At 34.9% G+C, this 13801-nt stretch overlaps 1 protein-coding gene across 1 annotated transcript in view; it reads right to left on the bottom strand.

Moving 5' to 3' along the window:
• Positions 1 to 1759: 1759 nt before the first annotated feature.
• Positions 1760 to 13801, bottom strand: part of PTAC2 (plastid transcriptionally active 2) — a 66334-nt gene continuing 54292 nt past the window's right edge. Inside the window, exons 3-5 of the mRNA XM_089820469.1 lie at positions 3222 to 3536; positions 2914 to 3021; positions 1760 to 2670 (exon numbers count right to left, since the gene is read on the bottom strand). Of these exons, the coding sequence (XP_089676595.1) occupies positions 2358 to 2670; positions 2914 to 3021; positions 3222 to 3536 (736 nt within the window). The 3' untranslated portion in view covers positions 1760 to 2357. The remainder of the gene's footprint in view (positions 2671 to 2913; positions 3022 to 3221; positions 3537 to 13801) is intronic.

Here is a 13801-nt window from a genome sequence, read left to right on the forward strand (position 1 = left end):
GGTAGCAAGGAAAAATCGCTAACACAGTCAATAATCGCGATGGGAAGGAGAGATTCCTGCCAATATATAGTTTTTTAAAAACATAAAAAATGAAGCAGCATGTTTCAAGGGATTATACTCTAAATGTCAATCACAAACACTATTTATCCAAAAAAAGAGATCTAGGGACTGTATCGTTCCAGTATTCTTAGTCATTAAATACATTATTATTATTTTTTTGTAAGACTGCCGCCCTTAAACGATCAAGCAGTCACTGATATTAGCCCAAACAAAACCAACGGAATTGTACATGCAGAAACAGTAAAATTGTATCCTTAATTTTTGCTGCTTCAAATAGGAAATTTACTAATTAGAGTGCCTTGTAGGTGACAATAAAGTTCACAAGTTCTTGGGATTCTAAACTGTCCCAGATCAACATCTTCTTTGTTATCATTTGCAATGCCTAATTGGTCTGAAATACCAATTCGCAACATACCTCTGTAGTTTATTCTGGATTATTTAAACCTACGAGTATGGAGGTCAAATCACTGACGCGCACTTCACTCTCAAGCATAATAGCTTTAATTGCCAGGAGTCTACTTTTGATTCCTTTCATGGTAGCGAACTAAAATGGAAGAAAAGCTGAGCTGAGAATTGAGCAATGGCCAAACCCTTTTCCAAATGTTGCCAACATTCACTTCTTCACTACATGAACTATTAGCATTGAAGAACCCTCAATGCACATATCCTGAAATCCCTTCATAACACAAGTCTAAAGACCCATAAATATTCCATAGGCATCAGCCCATTATTTATCTCGGGAGCCAGTTTTTTAGACAACAAATACGCTTCCTTTGCTGTCTCAGATTATGTAACCTACCCCTGATAAGCTCAGTTTATCTTTTGAGGCACCATGTTTGATTTCAGCAACCCAGTAGGAGGTGGTAACCATCTGATTTCTGACAGATCACTCGGGTGGGTATTAAGCCTGCAGGACCCATGAGCAGAAATTTTGTTCCATAGTTTTAGTATCAGTCTTAACAATTGATCGGTATTAAAAAGCCAATATTATCCAAAATGTGCACACCTATATTTCATTCAGCATCCTAAATGAGTTCACAATTATGCTTCAAAGGAGAATCCTGACAATATGTTGCACTCAAACCACTGAAATTCCAGGAAGCAATTCACCCTTCAAATAAGAAAACTCATTTTATGGGTTCAGATACCTACTGGTTTCCCTCAATTAAAATTATTAGTCAGGTTCTTACAAGGTGACAATTTAATGTTTTTTTGTTTCAAGACAAACTTTCTAGAGATTCTTCACCTCTGGAAAACTCCATAGGAGATTTCGATAACCCTGGTATAATATCCAGCTATTCTGACTAGCGTTCCATTTCCTGGTTTCAACTATTATACTTCCCCAACTGATAAGAGAGTATCTTTGACCTTTCCTAGGCTAATCAAACATCTTTCTATTTAATTTGAAGTTCATTTCTTGTCAATATAACTTTAACTTGTCAAAAAAATAACAGACACAATTCCAATTAAATGTCATTCTCCATAGGTTGGCATGAACCTTCCTCAATATACCTGTAACAGTTCTACAGTAGGACCTTATTAATTTTAATAATGGAAATAAAAATTCAATTCTCTGGCAACAAGAACATGCCATTCAAGATGGAACAAATTTAAAGATTATTAAACAATCCTGATAGTTCTAACTTTATTTCCTTCCACAATCTATAATAGTAAAAGAATAATAATCAAGAGAATGATCTGAATTTTAATAATGGAGATGGAATTGAAAGATAATTGTAATACACGTTGACAATTTGTTTCTCGACTCTTAATGGTGGTACAATTTAATATATTTTCTTCCTAATTCCTTAGGAAGGTGCATGTTACTAATGTGTCTCCGAACTCCTGAACCTAAATGGTGAAAATATCACAACACGATAACTTAAGTGATAATTCTTCTGCATGGGAAAATCATCAAGTCACATCACCTCAGGTTTCAACCCACCTACCCAGAGCATATCATCAGATCATCGTAATTTGGGTCAGTATGCTTTTGCATGTAAAAATTATAATTTACATTGCCGAGGCCAATGTGCTTGAATCCTAAGTCTCTAATGTAAGTACAGAAACAATTACGATTAAAAGCATGATGCCTGTGCGACTTCTTCCAGCAGAGCAAAACTTGATTCTTAGGGCAATATCTTCTACTACTGCAATCGTATACCTTGGAAATGGCATGTACCAATATTGAAATCAGCTATGAGAATCAGTTAGCTTCAGGAAGATGGACCAAACTTCTGTTGTGGGTGGCATGCACTTTGATTTGCATGGCAACTTGAATGTAACATTTTAGAAATCTAAACTGATGTTAATTCTTTTCTTCTAGCCTCCTCCTTTTCAACTTCACCATCATTTTCATTCTTTCCTTCCTGTATATACACACTGCTTATCCTTTGACCAGGGGCTTGAAGCAATGAATTTACAAGAGCAATGGAATCAATTATGTGCGAATCGAAAAGAAATCGCCGAAATTGACTCTTATTGCATATTATGCGCCCCTTGCTCCATGCTACATAGCTGAATGGTGATTTTATATCCTGAAGAAATGAAAAGACTGCCTTTGCAACAGGAAATTGCTTTGCTCCGGGATCTTGCTCTAGTTCACCTCTTCTGAAACAAAAAATAAAGAGACTTTAGGGGAACTGTAATTAAAGAATAGGCAATAAAAGAGCACAAAATCACAGCCTAGCAAAAGCAATAGGCTATAACAAGTCTTACACAGTGATTTTGCCGGCAAGCAAAGAAATATTCTGTCCATAAACAAACTTTAGGGGAACTGTAATTAAAGGATAGACAAATAAAAGAGCACAGAACCACAGCCTAACAAAAGCAGTAGGCTATAACAAATCTTACACAGTGATTATACTGGCAAGCTGAGAAATCTTCTCTCCATCAAGAGCCGATCTCTGGCTATCAATTAGCCAAACTGAGACAGATGTCAATGCAGCACCAACAGACATTCTGAACAAACAGACAAAAGAAGAGGTTCCTATTAAATATAAACATGAGATATGACCTCCACTCTTTATAAATCATGGTATTTATAATAAAAACTTGGCAAAAAGATTACTAAGCCAACTTGTAATTAAACTTGGAGCGAATGGAAGAAAGACCAATGCAGTCCCATAATCATAAAGCAAAAGAAATAGTGAACTACCAACCTGTGCACATCCACTGAAGATACCAACTTGGTCTTCCGAAATGCTTCTGTGAAAACTTTACGCTTTCTTGCTTCTTCAAGTACTTCAGCAGCTTTAGCTTTTTGACCCAACCACCACAATGTATCCAAGACTGCATTGTAGAACACCATGCCTACTCCAACACCTTCTGTTTTCAAAGTATCAAAAATATATTTAACCATTTTCCAGTTTGACTCATCATCAGAATCACCCTTGATCATTTTACCAATCTGTCTTACGTTATTTGGTGCCCCAGGTGTCTGCATTTCTTCCAGTAATTCAAAAGCATCATCCAATCTGAACATAACACAAAAGAGTTTTATACCAGAAGCAAGAATAAATCACTGCCTGACGTCTAGCATTAGTATATCAATTTCTCATGTATGAACCAAACTCGAGAATAAACTTACAGAATCATTTAGTTTGAGATATATTGCAGAAAATTAAGTAACAATTTAATACATGAGCAAACACAATAAGATTTTCAAGCATTAGTCATTAAATAGTGACTGAAGGATGTATCAAGATCAGTCAAATACAGCATTCACATTTAGTACTTGCACATACACCAGAGAAATATTTTTTAATTTTATTTCAATACCAGCAATCCTTGTTTTATCTTTTTTTTATAAAAGATAAACAGCATCAAACAAAGTAAGCAATACAAAAATCCAAAGTTAACACCTCAGAAGAACCTCTTGCTAAAGTACATGATATTCATACAAAATACAATAAGACCCAATATAACAAAGAAAAGTAGAGTGAAGCTTCTGTATATACTTTACACAATTTTTCGTTTTACTTTCATGATAGCTGCAAGCATAGAAATAGTGTACCCCTAACTTTCTAAGAGTGGATACAAATATAGGAAGACTGGTGTTAGGTGGGATAAATGTGTAGAGCTCATTGTTTCTTCCCGTTGTGGGTGTTGGAGGCCCTTTTTCATGCAATTTGATGTTTCTTCTTATGGATGAAATATACTTTTTGCCTTCTTGCCTTACCATTTGTGATAGATTGCTTCAGCCTTCAGTTATGTTTAAAAGAAGATTCGATAGCTTTGCCTTGGAATATGCAAACACTCAATATGCTTTTTCAGGCAATCGCGATGGCGAATCAATCAATTCTGAGATACAGAACATTGATTAAATGCATGTTAATAGTAAATACATTGATTTTGTATTTCCTGGACATCTCCACTTTGTCTCCATTGCATAGATGAGGCCCCGTAAACAATTATTGGTTATTTCTAAAGAAATTTAGATTAGTGAGTCCTTGCTTCAAAGCATTTAGCATCAACAAGAGTGAAGTCTTGAGGAAGGTGGTTGTAGACCAATTGGAAATAGTATTTTTAGGAATTTGGAGTTATTTAATGTGATACTGGATAGGATACACCTTTCAAATTGACATATTCTGATTGAATTGCAAGCCTTTACATTTGTTTTGCATCCATTCTTTAATCCCCTTCTATTTCCAACTTACTGGTTTGAGTCCTTGACAGTAGCAGAATAACCCGATTCCCACTTTCAATGCATGAATCCCTGTTGTATTGTGAATTTTAATATCCAAAAGTTTCCTGAAGGAAAGGAACAACATGAGGCTCTGAAAGCTTCTCTGATTTATGATTTCTCAGGATTAGTTTTTTCAGACCCATCAAAATCGACTTTCATCCAACCCTCAGGAGGTGGAGCTCATTGGGTTTTGGGTTGACTGAAAAAAAAAGTGCATTTATAAACATGCAGAATTTGCCAAAAAAATTCCAATATGTAATCCTGGATTCAGGGAGTACACAATCTGTCAAGGAAGGAATGCAAATAAAATTTAAATGCAGCCTCTATTTTTGAATTAACTAATGAACATATTTGCTTACAAGAAAAGTTCATATATGTTGGGAGTATAGGATAATCATTCTGAAGCCAATTGTAGAAAATTGATGGACCAATTTATCATGTCTTATCAATTGATATGATATTAGGAGCCTTGCATGCAGACCTTGAGGGATTCCAGTGAGTATTATTTGAGCTTCCCTGTCAATTGAGAAAGGCATGAGTTGATGAATCATGATACAGTGCAAATTGTCAGTGATGTTTCACTTCATCTTATTTTGTCCAAAATAGAAGAGATATGAATTAAATTATTAACCTCAAGCCTAAAATATTCTTAGATTTTGTATTTTGTTTAGGTTTTTTTTTTTCCATGCACTTCCCTTGATTCCATGTTCCATTGATGCTGTTCAATCTCTATACGTTGAGTGCACTTCTCCACTATGACTACCCCATTTGATTAAAGCACTTCTTTGAATTATTTAAGTTCTTTTATGTGAAGAGGAGGTTGGCCATTTCAAATGCTTTCTCAAAATAAGTCAATTTTTCTATTTCCTATTGTTTTTGCTTCGTGTATTTGATGTGTTTGGCTATGGAAGAGATACCACCTTTCCAACTTATGTTTGTTAGTTTGCATTTGCACTGAAGTATTTATGTTTAAAATCTGAATCCAAGATATTTGAAGGCTAGACTAAAGGCACCAAGGAATCCTCTTAGCAAGAGCTTTGTTACATCCCAAATTTTTTGCCAATTTAAATAATCATGTAGCCGTTCTATTTTTCATGTGAATGTCGGTAAATCAATCAATTAAATGTTATGATCATGTGAAATGGAAATATGGTTGTTTGTTTTGATTCATGTAAAGATGGCATGTTAATTGTTCGTTACAATTTTAACACAAAATGAATATTTATTATTTTAAAAGAAGTTAGAAACGTTTGTTGCTTACTAGAAATGGAGGTTATCCATTATGATGATTATGAAAATAACTTTTTTTTATTATAGTTATCTTGATTTAAATTGAGTATTTTATTATCATGGAAATTCTTCTTGGTTGCAGGACAAGACGGAGGGGGGAAGTATTACTAAACGGAAGCTAAGGGGATTGGGGCACCAAAAGTCTATTGATAGGAAATTAGGTGTAGATTCTAATCATTTTGGTCATTTTGGTTAAGGATTTAATGACTAGGCAAGCAAGAGTATACCTTGGACAACCATGAGCTACCCAGTCAGTTCATAATACTTATCAAGAAAACATTAAGTATCTAGATTATAGAAAATTGTTATCTTTTCTATCTAAGATCATTGTGTAGTCCCTTGATTATTTTCCATATATTGACACTATGTTATCTTGGCATCTGTACTTGCACTTACATGTATATATATGTGTGTAAATCAATATAATGATACAAAAGAATTATGTGAATAAATTTATACACATGTATGTATATATGTACGTACAAATAGAGGTGGCACAACTACCATGATGCCAATATATTTTTAAAAAGCATGAGGAAGGATAACCTTTATAGTTATCTTTAATATTGGCTCCTTATTATGTGAGCGATTGCCCATCTTTTATCAGGCTCATAATTCTTTCAAATATTCAAATCAATGGAGTTACTTTTTTGATTGGTTGGAAAATTAAATTCTCTTTTAAACTAGTAGCCAGCCTTGCACCCACCACCTCGGCCTCTTCTTGTAACCGAGAGTGCATCTACGGGCTGTTTATTTATGTTCTTGCCAAGACCATGCGAGTACTTTTGTTTTCAAGATTTCTTGATGCTCTGAAAATTCCATCTCATGGCAACAAGCCAAGGTTGTGATAACAATTGAATTCATTGGGAGAAGCTCTGCAAATATTTAAGAGTCTAGCAGATAATTTCGGCTTTGTCAATTTCATTTGCAACATTACAAGTTAGCATTCCACCTGCATCACGGGACAGCGCTACATTCAGTGCAGGTTATGAAATCATTGTGCTTTACTACATTGCCATTTATATAGATTGCTTGCTGTTAATAGTGCTATGCAACAATGGTCTTATCACTTAGCCATAAATATGGATTGTTTGCCGATAGTACTGATTATGCAATCACTGAACTTTATTACAATGCCATGCATATGGATTTTTGCTGAAAATACTGCTATGCAGAATCATAAGTTGTCATCGTGACCATTGTAAATCTTTCGTATATACATTTCATTGGTAGATTTGTGTATGATATGCTTTATGAGCAAGCACCGAAAAAATTTTGTGCAAATTAATCAACCTGACTTATATGGCAGTGTTGGCAATATGCCTCTGAGATAAGATCAGCATGTGATACCATGAAAACATTGAATACAGAATACTAAATTGACACCAAAATTGAATAAGATCTTAGGATCTCCTAGGAAGCACCGATAAGACTGGAATGGTTGAGCCAAATGGATGGGAGGAGAAAACATCCCTGTAAGAACAAAAGAGAGTCAGAAATGAAAGTTATCTCAACATAAGACCGAGTCAGCTCATATTTGTTCAATATGTAACTCTTGTTGTCAAGTTGAGCAGTGGGTGATCGGGCAAATTAGTAGCCCACTGAAATCCTTGGCCAAGGTAGGTTAGTGGCATGCTTGTCACAATGATCACTAGAGGTCAGAGTGCAAGCTAACAGAGAAAAGGTTGATGGAGGATATCCATAGCCTTGTCTGCTGCTTAGCCAACGCTCTAACACCGAATGCTTGGGTGGCAAGACCATTATGCCCCAAGCCTAATCCCAGGGTAAGGAGGGTCTTTATCGAATAGATCATGCGGGGATAAATGAAGGTCTGTGGTTGGGAGGTTGAGCCCATGGCAATGTTTCTCCTCTCCACTAGATGTCAAAGCTTGCTCAACACAATGGTTGACATCTGCTTCATGTATGGTACTTGATTCTTTTGTACATTTCATTTATGATTGTCTTAATTTTGTATCATGTTATTTAAATTGATATATCATTATGTTATCTATGAAGATTGTAATAAACTTGTAAAGAAATTAGATATGGAAGTTGTTGTTTCTTTCATGTGAACTAGATTAGTTTGTTACTAGTTTCAGTTTTTAATAAACCGTAATAAGTTGATAGATTTAACTTTCAAGTCAAGCAACTATTATAACTACCATTATGTCATTCTGTTATGAACCTAGATTTACTTTGAAATGTGGTTCTTATTTTGGCTTCAGAAAATAGCTTGGTTGAAGTATTTCAAATCCAAGATATTTAATTCTCTTTCAAGATTTCGAGAGAACATTTCAAGCTTATAGATTCCAAAAGGTCGAGTCACTAAATACAGGAATTTTCTTTGAATATTTTTGATATAGCATAAGATCTTGAAAGAAGATGGAAAATCATTGTATAAATTGAGATAGCACATGTTTGACTCTTTCTACAAAGCCTGGCCACCTATTAATCCATTTGTATAATTTTCTTGATAACTTTTGTAATGTCCTAAATTTTTAAAAAGTGTTTTAAGTTATTTACTTAAGGTCCTAAAACTAAACAATATAGTAAGAACTTAAAAGGGGCCAAAATAATAAATAAAATGATGTCGGCCCTTTGTAACCTTCCAAATACTTCTTGGAGCCTTTTAGAAAGAAGTATCTGGCCTCATAGGAAATCATCGTGGAGTTATATTTCTTATTTATTTGCGATTCCGGTTGGAATTGAGTCCTTGTTGCAGTTTCAGTGAGTCATTACTTACCCTGGTCTGTCATTGGAAATACCATTCTGATATTTCACATTGTACTCCACGTTTGTGCATACGAATAAAATTTGAGAATACGAATCTCAAATTAACCCATTGTTATGTGATGATTGCATTGAATATATTCAACTAAGTTTAAATTGCATTCTGTCTGTGATTCCATAGCTCCAACAATTACTAGCTGCCGAAGAGTTTCATATGTCAAAGGGTGAGTTTCTAAGGGTTCAAAACCTTTGAGTGTCGAAGGGTGTCAAAGATTGAGTGTCAAACAATACCGAGTGTTGAAGGGTGAGCATTGAAGGGTGCTGAGTGTTGAAGGTGTCAAAGTTTGGTTGTGGAGGTCTTTTCGTGTGAGCATGTGGAGTGTAGTCATGGACTGTGCAGCATGCAGCGTGCACATGTGCTAGGTGAGGCATGCACATGTACTGAGTGAGGCGTTCATATGTGCAAAGTGCGCCGTGCATGTGGTGGAATTAGAGTTATGTGCTGTGTGGTATGCAATGTATGCAGAATGCAGTTGTTTGGCCTATGATGTATGGTGTGCAGTGTGTAGAGTGTGGATGTGCAGTGTGAGAGTGCCAAATCAGATTGGTACATTACAGTGGTATCAAAGCCAAAATATTTTCAGCCAGTGGAATGCCTAGGATGATTACCGAAATGGAAGAACATGATGTTGTGGTGTGCGAAGGTTGAGAGTAGAAGGGTGGAAGAACAAATACAAGCAGAAGCTATATCAAGTCTTAACAAGCAATATATAGTGAGCAAACAGCAATGATAAAGCTAATATCTGCATGGAGTTCAATATTTCATTGGCAATCCCATCATGGCAACTATTAGTTAGTTGAAACTTTAAACATGGTGAATATTCACATCTGTGGAATCACATTGAAAACTTAATATGAGTCAGTATTGACTAATGCTGTGCAAATCATATTTAAAAGAGATTTCAGCATTTGGCATGATGAATCTAAGTATGGTTTGTTTCTGTTGATAAATAGATGCCTGAGCATGCAGGATTCTGCCTTCCGTTTATGGCTATTTAGGATCAATTGGGAGCACAATACAATTCTTAGCATCGCTGACTACATAAAGAATAATCAAATCCAATTGAAAGAATATTAAGTCACTGGAAATAGATAATAGTAAGGAGCCATAATTAACAGAAAATAGAGGGGTGACTATACTAGTCAAAGCAGCACTTCATTGAGTGCACAGATGCATTGAGACTGAATGGCACTTTCTTATTGACTGCACAGTGTATGAAGACATCAGGGCTCAGTGCGAAATCATCTTGAAGGTTGACAATGTGCAAAGTTTATTTGATGAGGATAAGATCAATCAGACTGCTAATTTGATTGTCAAGATTCATAGCAGGAGATCAGACATGGAAAGGAATATGGAGTTAGTTTAACGCTGTGATCCATCAACCCTTGGACTGATCAGTCTCGTGATCATCAAAAACTCTTCATTCATTCATTCATCAAAATGGCTATTATGTTTGCATCAATAAACAATAAAGGTGGCTTGTTTAATATATCAAGAGGTGCAATCTATTATAATAAGGCAAGTCTCCTACTTCAACCCAAAAGCCATGATTATGAAGTAATGAGATTATGTTAGATGAACTATCACAGAAAGACACAACTCTTCATTGATGACTGAAGAGCCATAACTCTTAATAAAAGGGCATACAGAAAATATATAACGTGTAAAGTTTTTACAAATTCTGAACAACCAACTCTGATATGAAGCTTTTGTACTTTGCTGAAGATGGTTTTTATCAACACCAACCAGTATATATAGTATCCTTTAATCGATGTATAATTCTGCAACTATATATTTAATTATGCTAGTAAGTCGAATGAGGCAGACTCCAGAGAATGGTAAAGAAACAGACTTATTATTCTTGTGTGTTCTTTATCCACATTCCTATCTCTTATTTATAAGGCACCCAAGAGGCATGTCCTTAGAAAGGACATGACTCTTTCTAGGTCAGCCCTACACACAAACCAAGGTGTATATTGCCCAGATCAGCATCTCAAGAATAAACAACTTAGTAAATATACTAACAATGATTATGCCATTTAGAACATTATAAAATGCTCCAAGAAGGATGCCGATTAGGTTAATATATATAAGGTTTATAATAGGTTAAATACTTTCTAAGGATATCAATGCTTTGCTAGATCCGTACGATCTGCAGTCCAGATCAGTAATGTGATCACAGTTATATAGGATTAACACTACCTCTTAACTTGATAATCATTCTAAGAGATTATCATAGCTAGCATCATTAATTAAGATGAATAAGCATAGATTGATACTGTATATCTATCTGAATCTTATAAGCATGTGGTATCATTGAACACATGATACTATGTCATATTACTATACCTATGATATGACTTATACTTGTGATAACAGTATTGCATGGAATGCAATATACAGGATAAGATCTGGAGAATGATTAAATTCTTCCTTTATCCAAGTTGTGACTCATAGGTACTGGCAGTCCTATATCACAATATGATCCTAAGTTAATATCTACCAGTTCATAGGATAAAATCCAGAGAATGATTTCCTTTATCCAAATTGTGACTCATAGGCATAGAAATGCCTACATCACAACATGATCTTGAACTCATCCAGATCTAACAGCAATTCTCTATTGTTTAGTACATTATCTATGAAATCATCATTTCTCATAATGTCTTTTATACAAGTGTTCATTATCTCAGAGATCGCCCCCTCTTAAATAATGAATACAAATGGTGGAGCCCATAACAGTCAATAGCCTAACAATAATAATTTTAATTCAAAATTATTAATAATTAAAGAATACAAATGTATTACAATTCAACCATACCAAGTCTTTTCCTGAAGTGATCTATCTTCACTCGAGAGAAAGGTTTGGTAAGAATATCTGTCATGGTTACCAGGAGACCCGTCTCCCCCCTAAAAGTGGCGTCTCGGAGACTTTTCGCGTCTCCAGAGACCTCAAAAAAGGTTGGAGACTTCATGACGAAGTCTCCTGAAGTCTCCCCGTCTCCTAATCCAAAAAGTGAAGTCTCCCCGAAGTCTCCTGTAAAATATAAATGTAAAATATAATATTAAATAATTTTATATATTTTAGCCCTCATTTAAATGTTTTTAATGCAAAAATCTAAGGTACTATATGAATTCCGTAACAACTGCTTGGTGATGTACGTCACCTACAAGAACACGATACAAGTCTAAGACAACATATTGGAAGCTGTACAGGATTGCAGTAAAGAACCCAAATCACATAAGTTTATGCGGCTGAGGAATTAGGGTGCAAAAACTGTTGTTAGTGCATTAGAAGATAGTATTACGTATGTTACAGAAATCTGATATGCAAATGCTTGATAATAGTATTATTCCTCATGAAAACCAAGCATCTATTTGCTGATAAAGACTCAGCGATAACAGTGATAGACTAGAGGTTTTATGTATGTTAACATGAATGTATTTGGTCCCATATTTCTGTTTTTTCAAGAGGATATCATGTTTCAATTTGATGTATAAGTCGTATTTGTTATTCGTACCTGTTTATCTGTTGTTGGCAATATCCTAGTACCAATATAGGAATCTTTGTTAGTTGAATCTGTGTAACTGGAAAAAAAACACTATTACAAAATGATTTACTCCCTTTTAATCTAAGCAATCCCAACTCTTACTTAGAAAATAGAAATCCTAAGTGTGTCTCTATGCATGCATCGATGTTGAATAATTCAATAATTTTCACAAATTTTTTGTAGCAATGCCAATTTGTTAGGTTTTAAAATCTATTTCAGTAATGTACTTCTGTATCTGACCGCTTATTATTATTATAATCTTTGACAGTTTGACTCTATGAATCTATTTTAATTTTTAATGTGACAAAACTAGTATTATTAATTTATTATTTACTTTAGTCTTTTAGTCTTACAGTATTACTATTTTGAAATTTTGAAATTTTATATTTACTTTAAGTATTATACTCTTTAAGTTTAAACTATTAAAAATTTATTTTTAACAAAAAAAAAAAAAAAAATGCCGTCTCCAAGTACCCCCGTCTCCTATTTGAAAAATTGCCGTACCGGTACCAGTACCAGTACCGGAGACCTCAAAGTCTCCCCGTCTCCCGGTGACCTTGACATCTGTTGTCTAATCTACAGTGTAAATGTATTCTAATTTTACAATATTCCTATCTACCATATCTCTTACATAATAGTAAGGAATTTCAATATGCTTGGACCTGTCATGAAAAACTGGATTCACAAAAAGCTTGGCGGAACTCTGATTCTCACAATGAATGATAGTAGGATTCATTGGTTGACCAAATAATCCCACAAGTAATTTTCTGAGCCAAACTGCTTCTCGAGAGGCCATTGTTGCGGCAATGTATTCAGCTTCTATGGAACACTGTGCTACGGATGCCTGCTTTCTACATATCCAAGATATCATTGTTGAGCCTAAACTAAAACAACATCGTGAAGTGTTTTTCCTATCAATTACACTTCCAGCCCAATCTGAGTCTGAATACCCATGTAAGTCCAAGTCAACTTTCTAATACTTGAGCACAAGATTAAGAGTGCCTTGTAAGTATCTCATGATGTGTTTGACTACAACTAGGTGAACCTCCTTTGGCTCACACGTAAACTGACTTAACACATTAACAGCATAACAAATATCAGGCCTTGTATTTACCAAGTACATAAGGGACCCAATCATCTATCTGTAGAGAGTAGAATCTATGGAGGATGATTCTGTTGTTGTTTCCTTAAGTTTGTGTAGATTAGTCTCCATAGGAGAAGACATAGGTCTGCAGTTCCACATTCCAAATCTCTTCAAGATGTCTAGTGTATACTTTCCTTGATTAAGTATGATGTTGTCAGAGTTATGTCATACTTCTAGCCCTACGAAGTAATGAAGGAGTCCTAAATCTTTCATTTCAAATTCTCTTATTAGATCTTTCTTGCATTGATGTATAAGATGATCATCACCTATTATTAGTA

This window comes from Cupressus sempervirens, chromosome 3, assembly GCF_028749045.1.
Source record: "Cupressus sempervirens isolate cs-2001-9-10 chromosome 3, ASM2874904v1, whole genome shotgun sequence".
In the NCBI taxonomy this organism is placed as follows: Eukaryota; Viridiplantae; Streptophyta; class Pinopsida; order Cupressales; family Cupressaceae; genus Cupressus; species Cupressus sempervirens.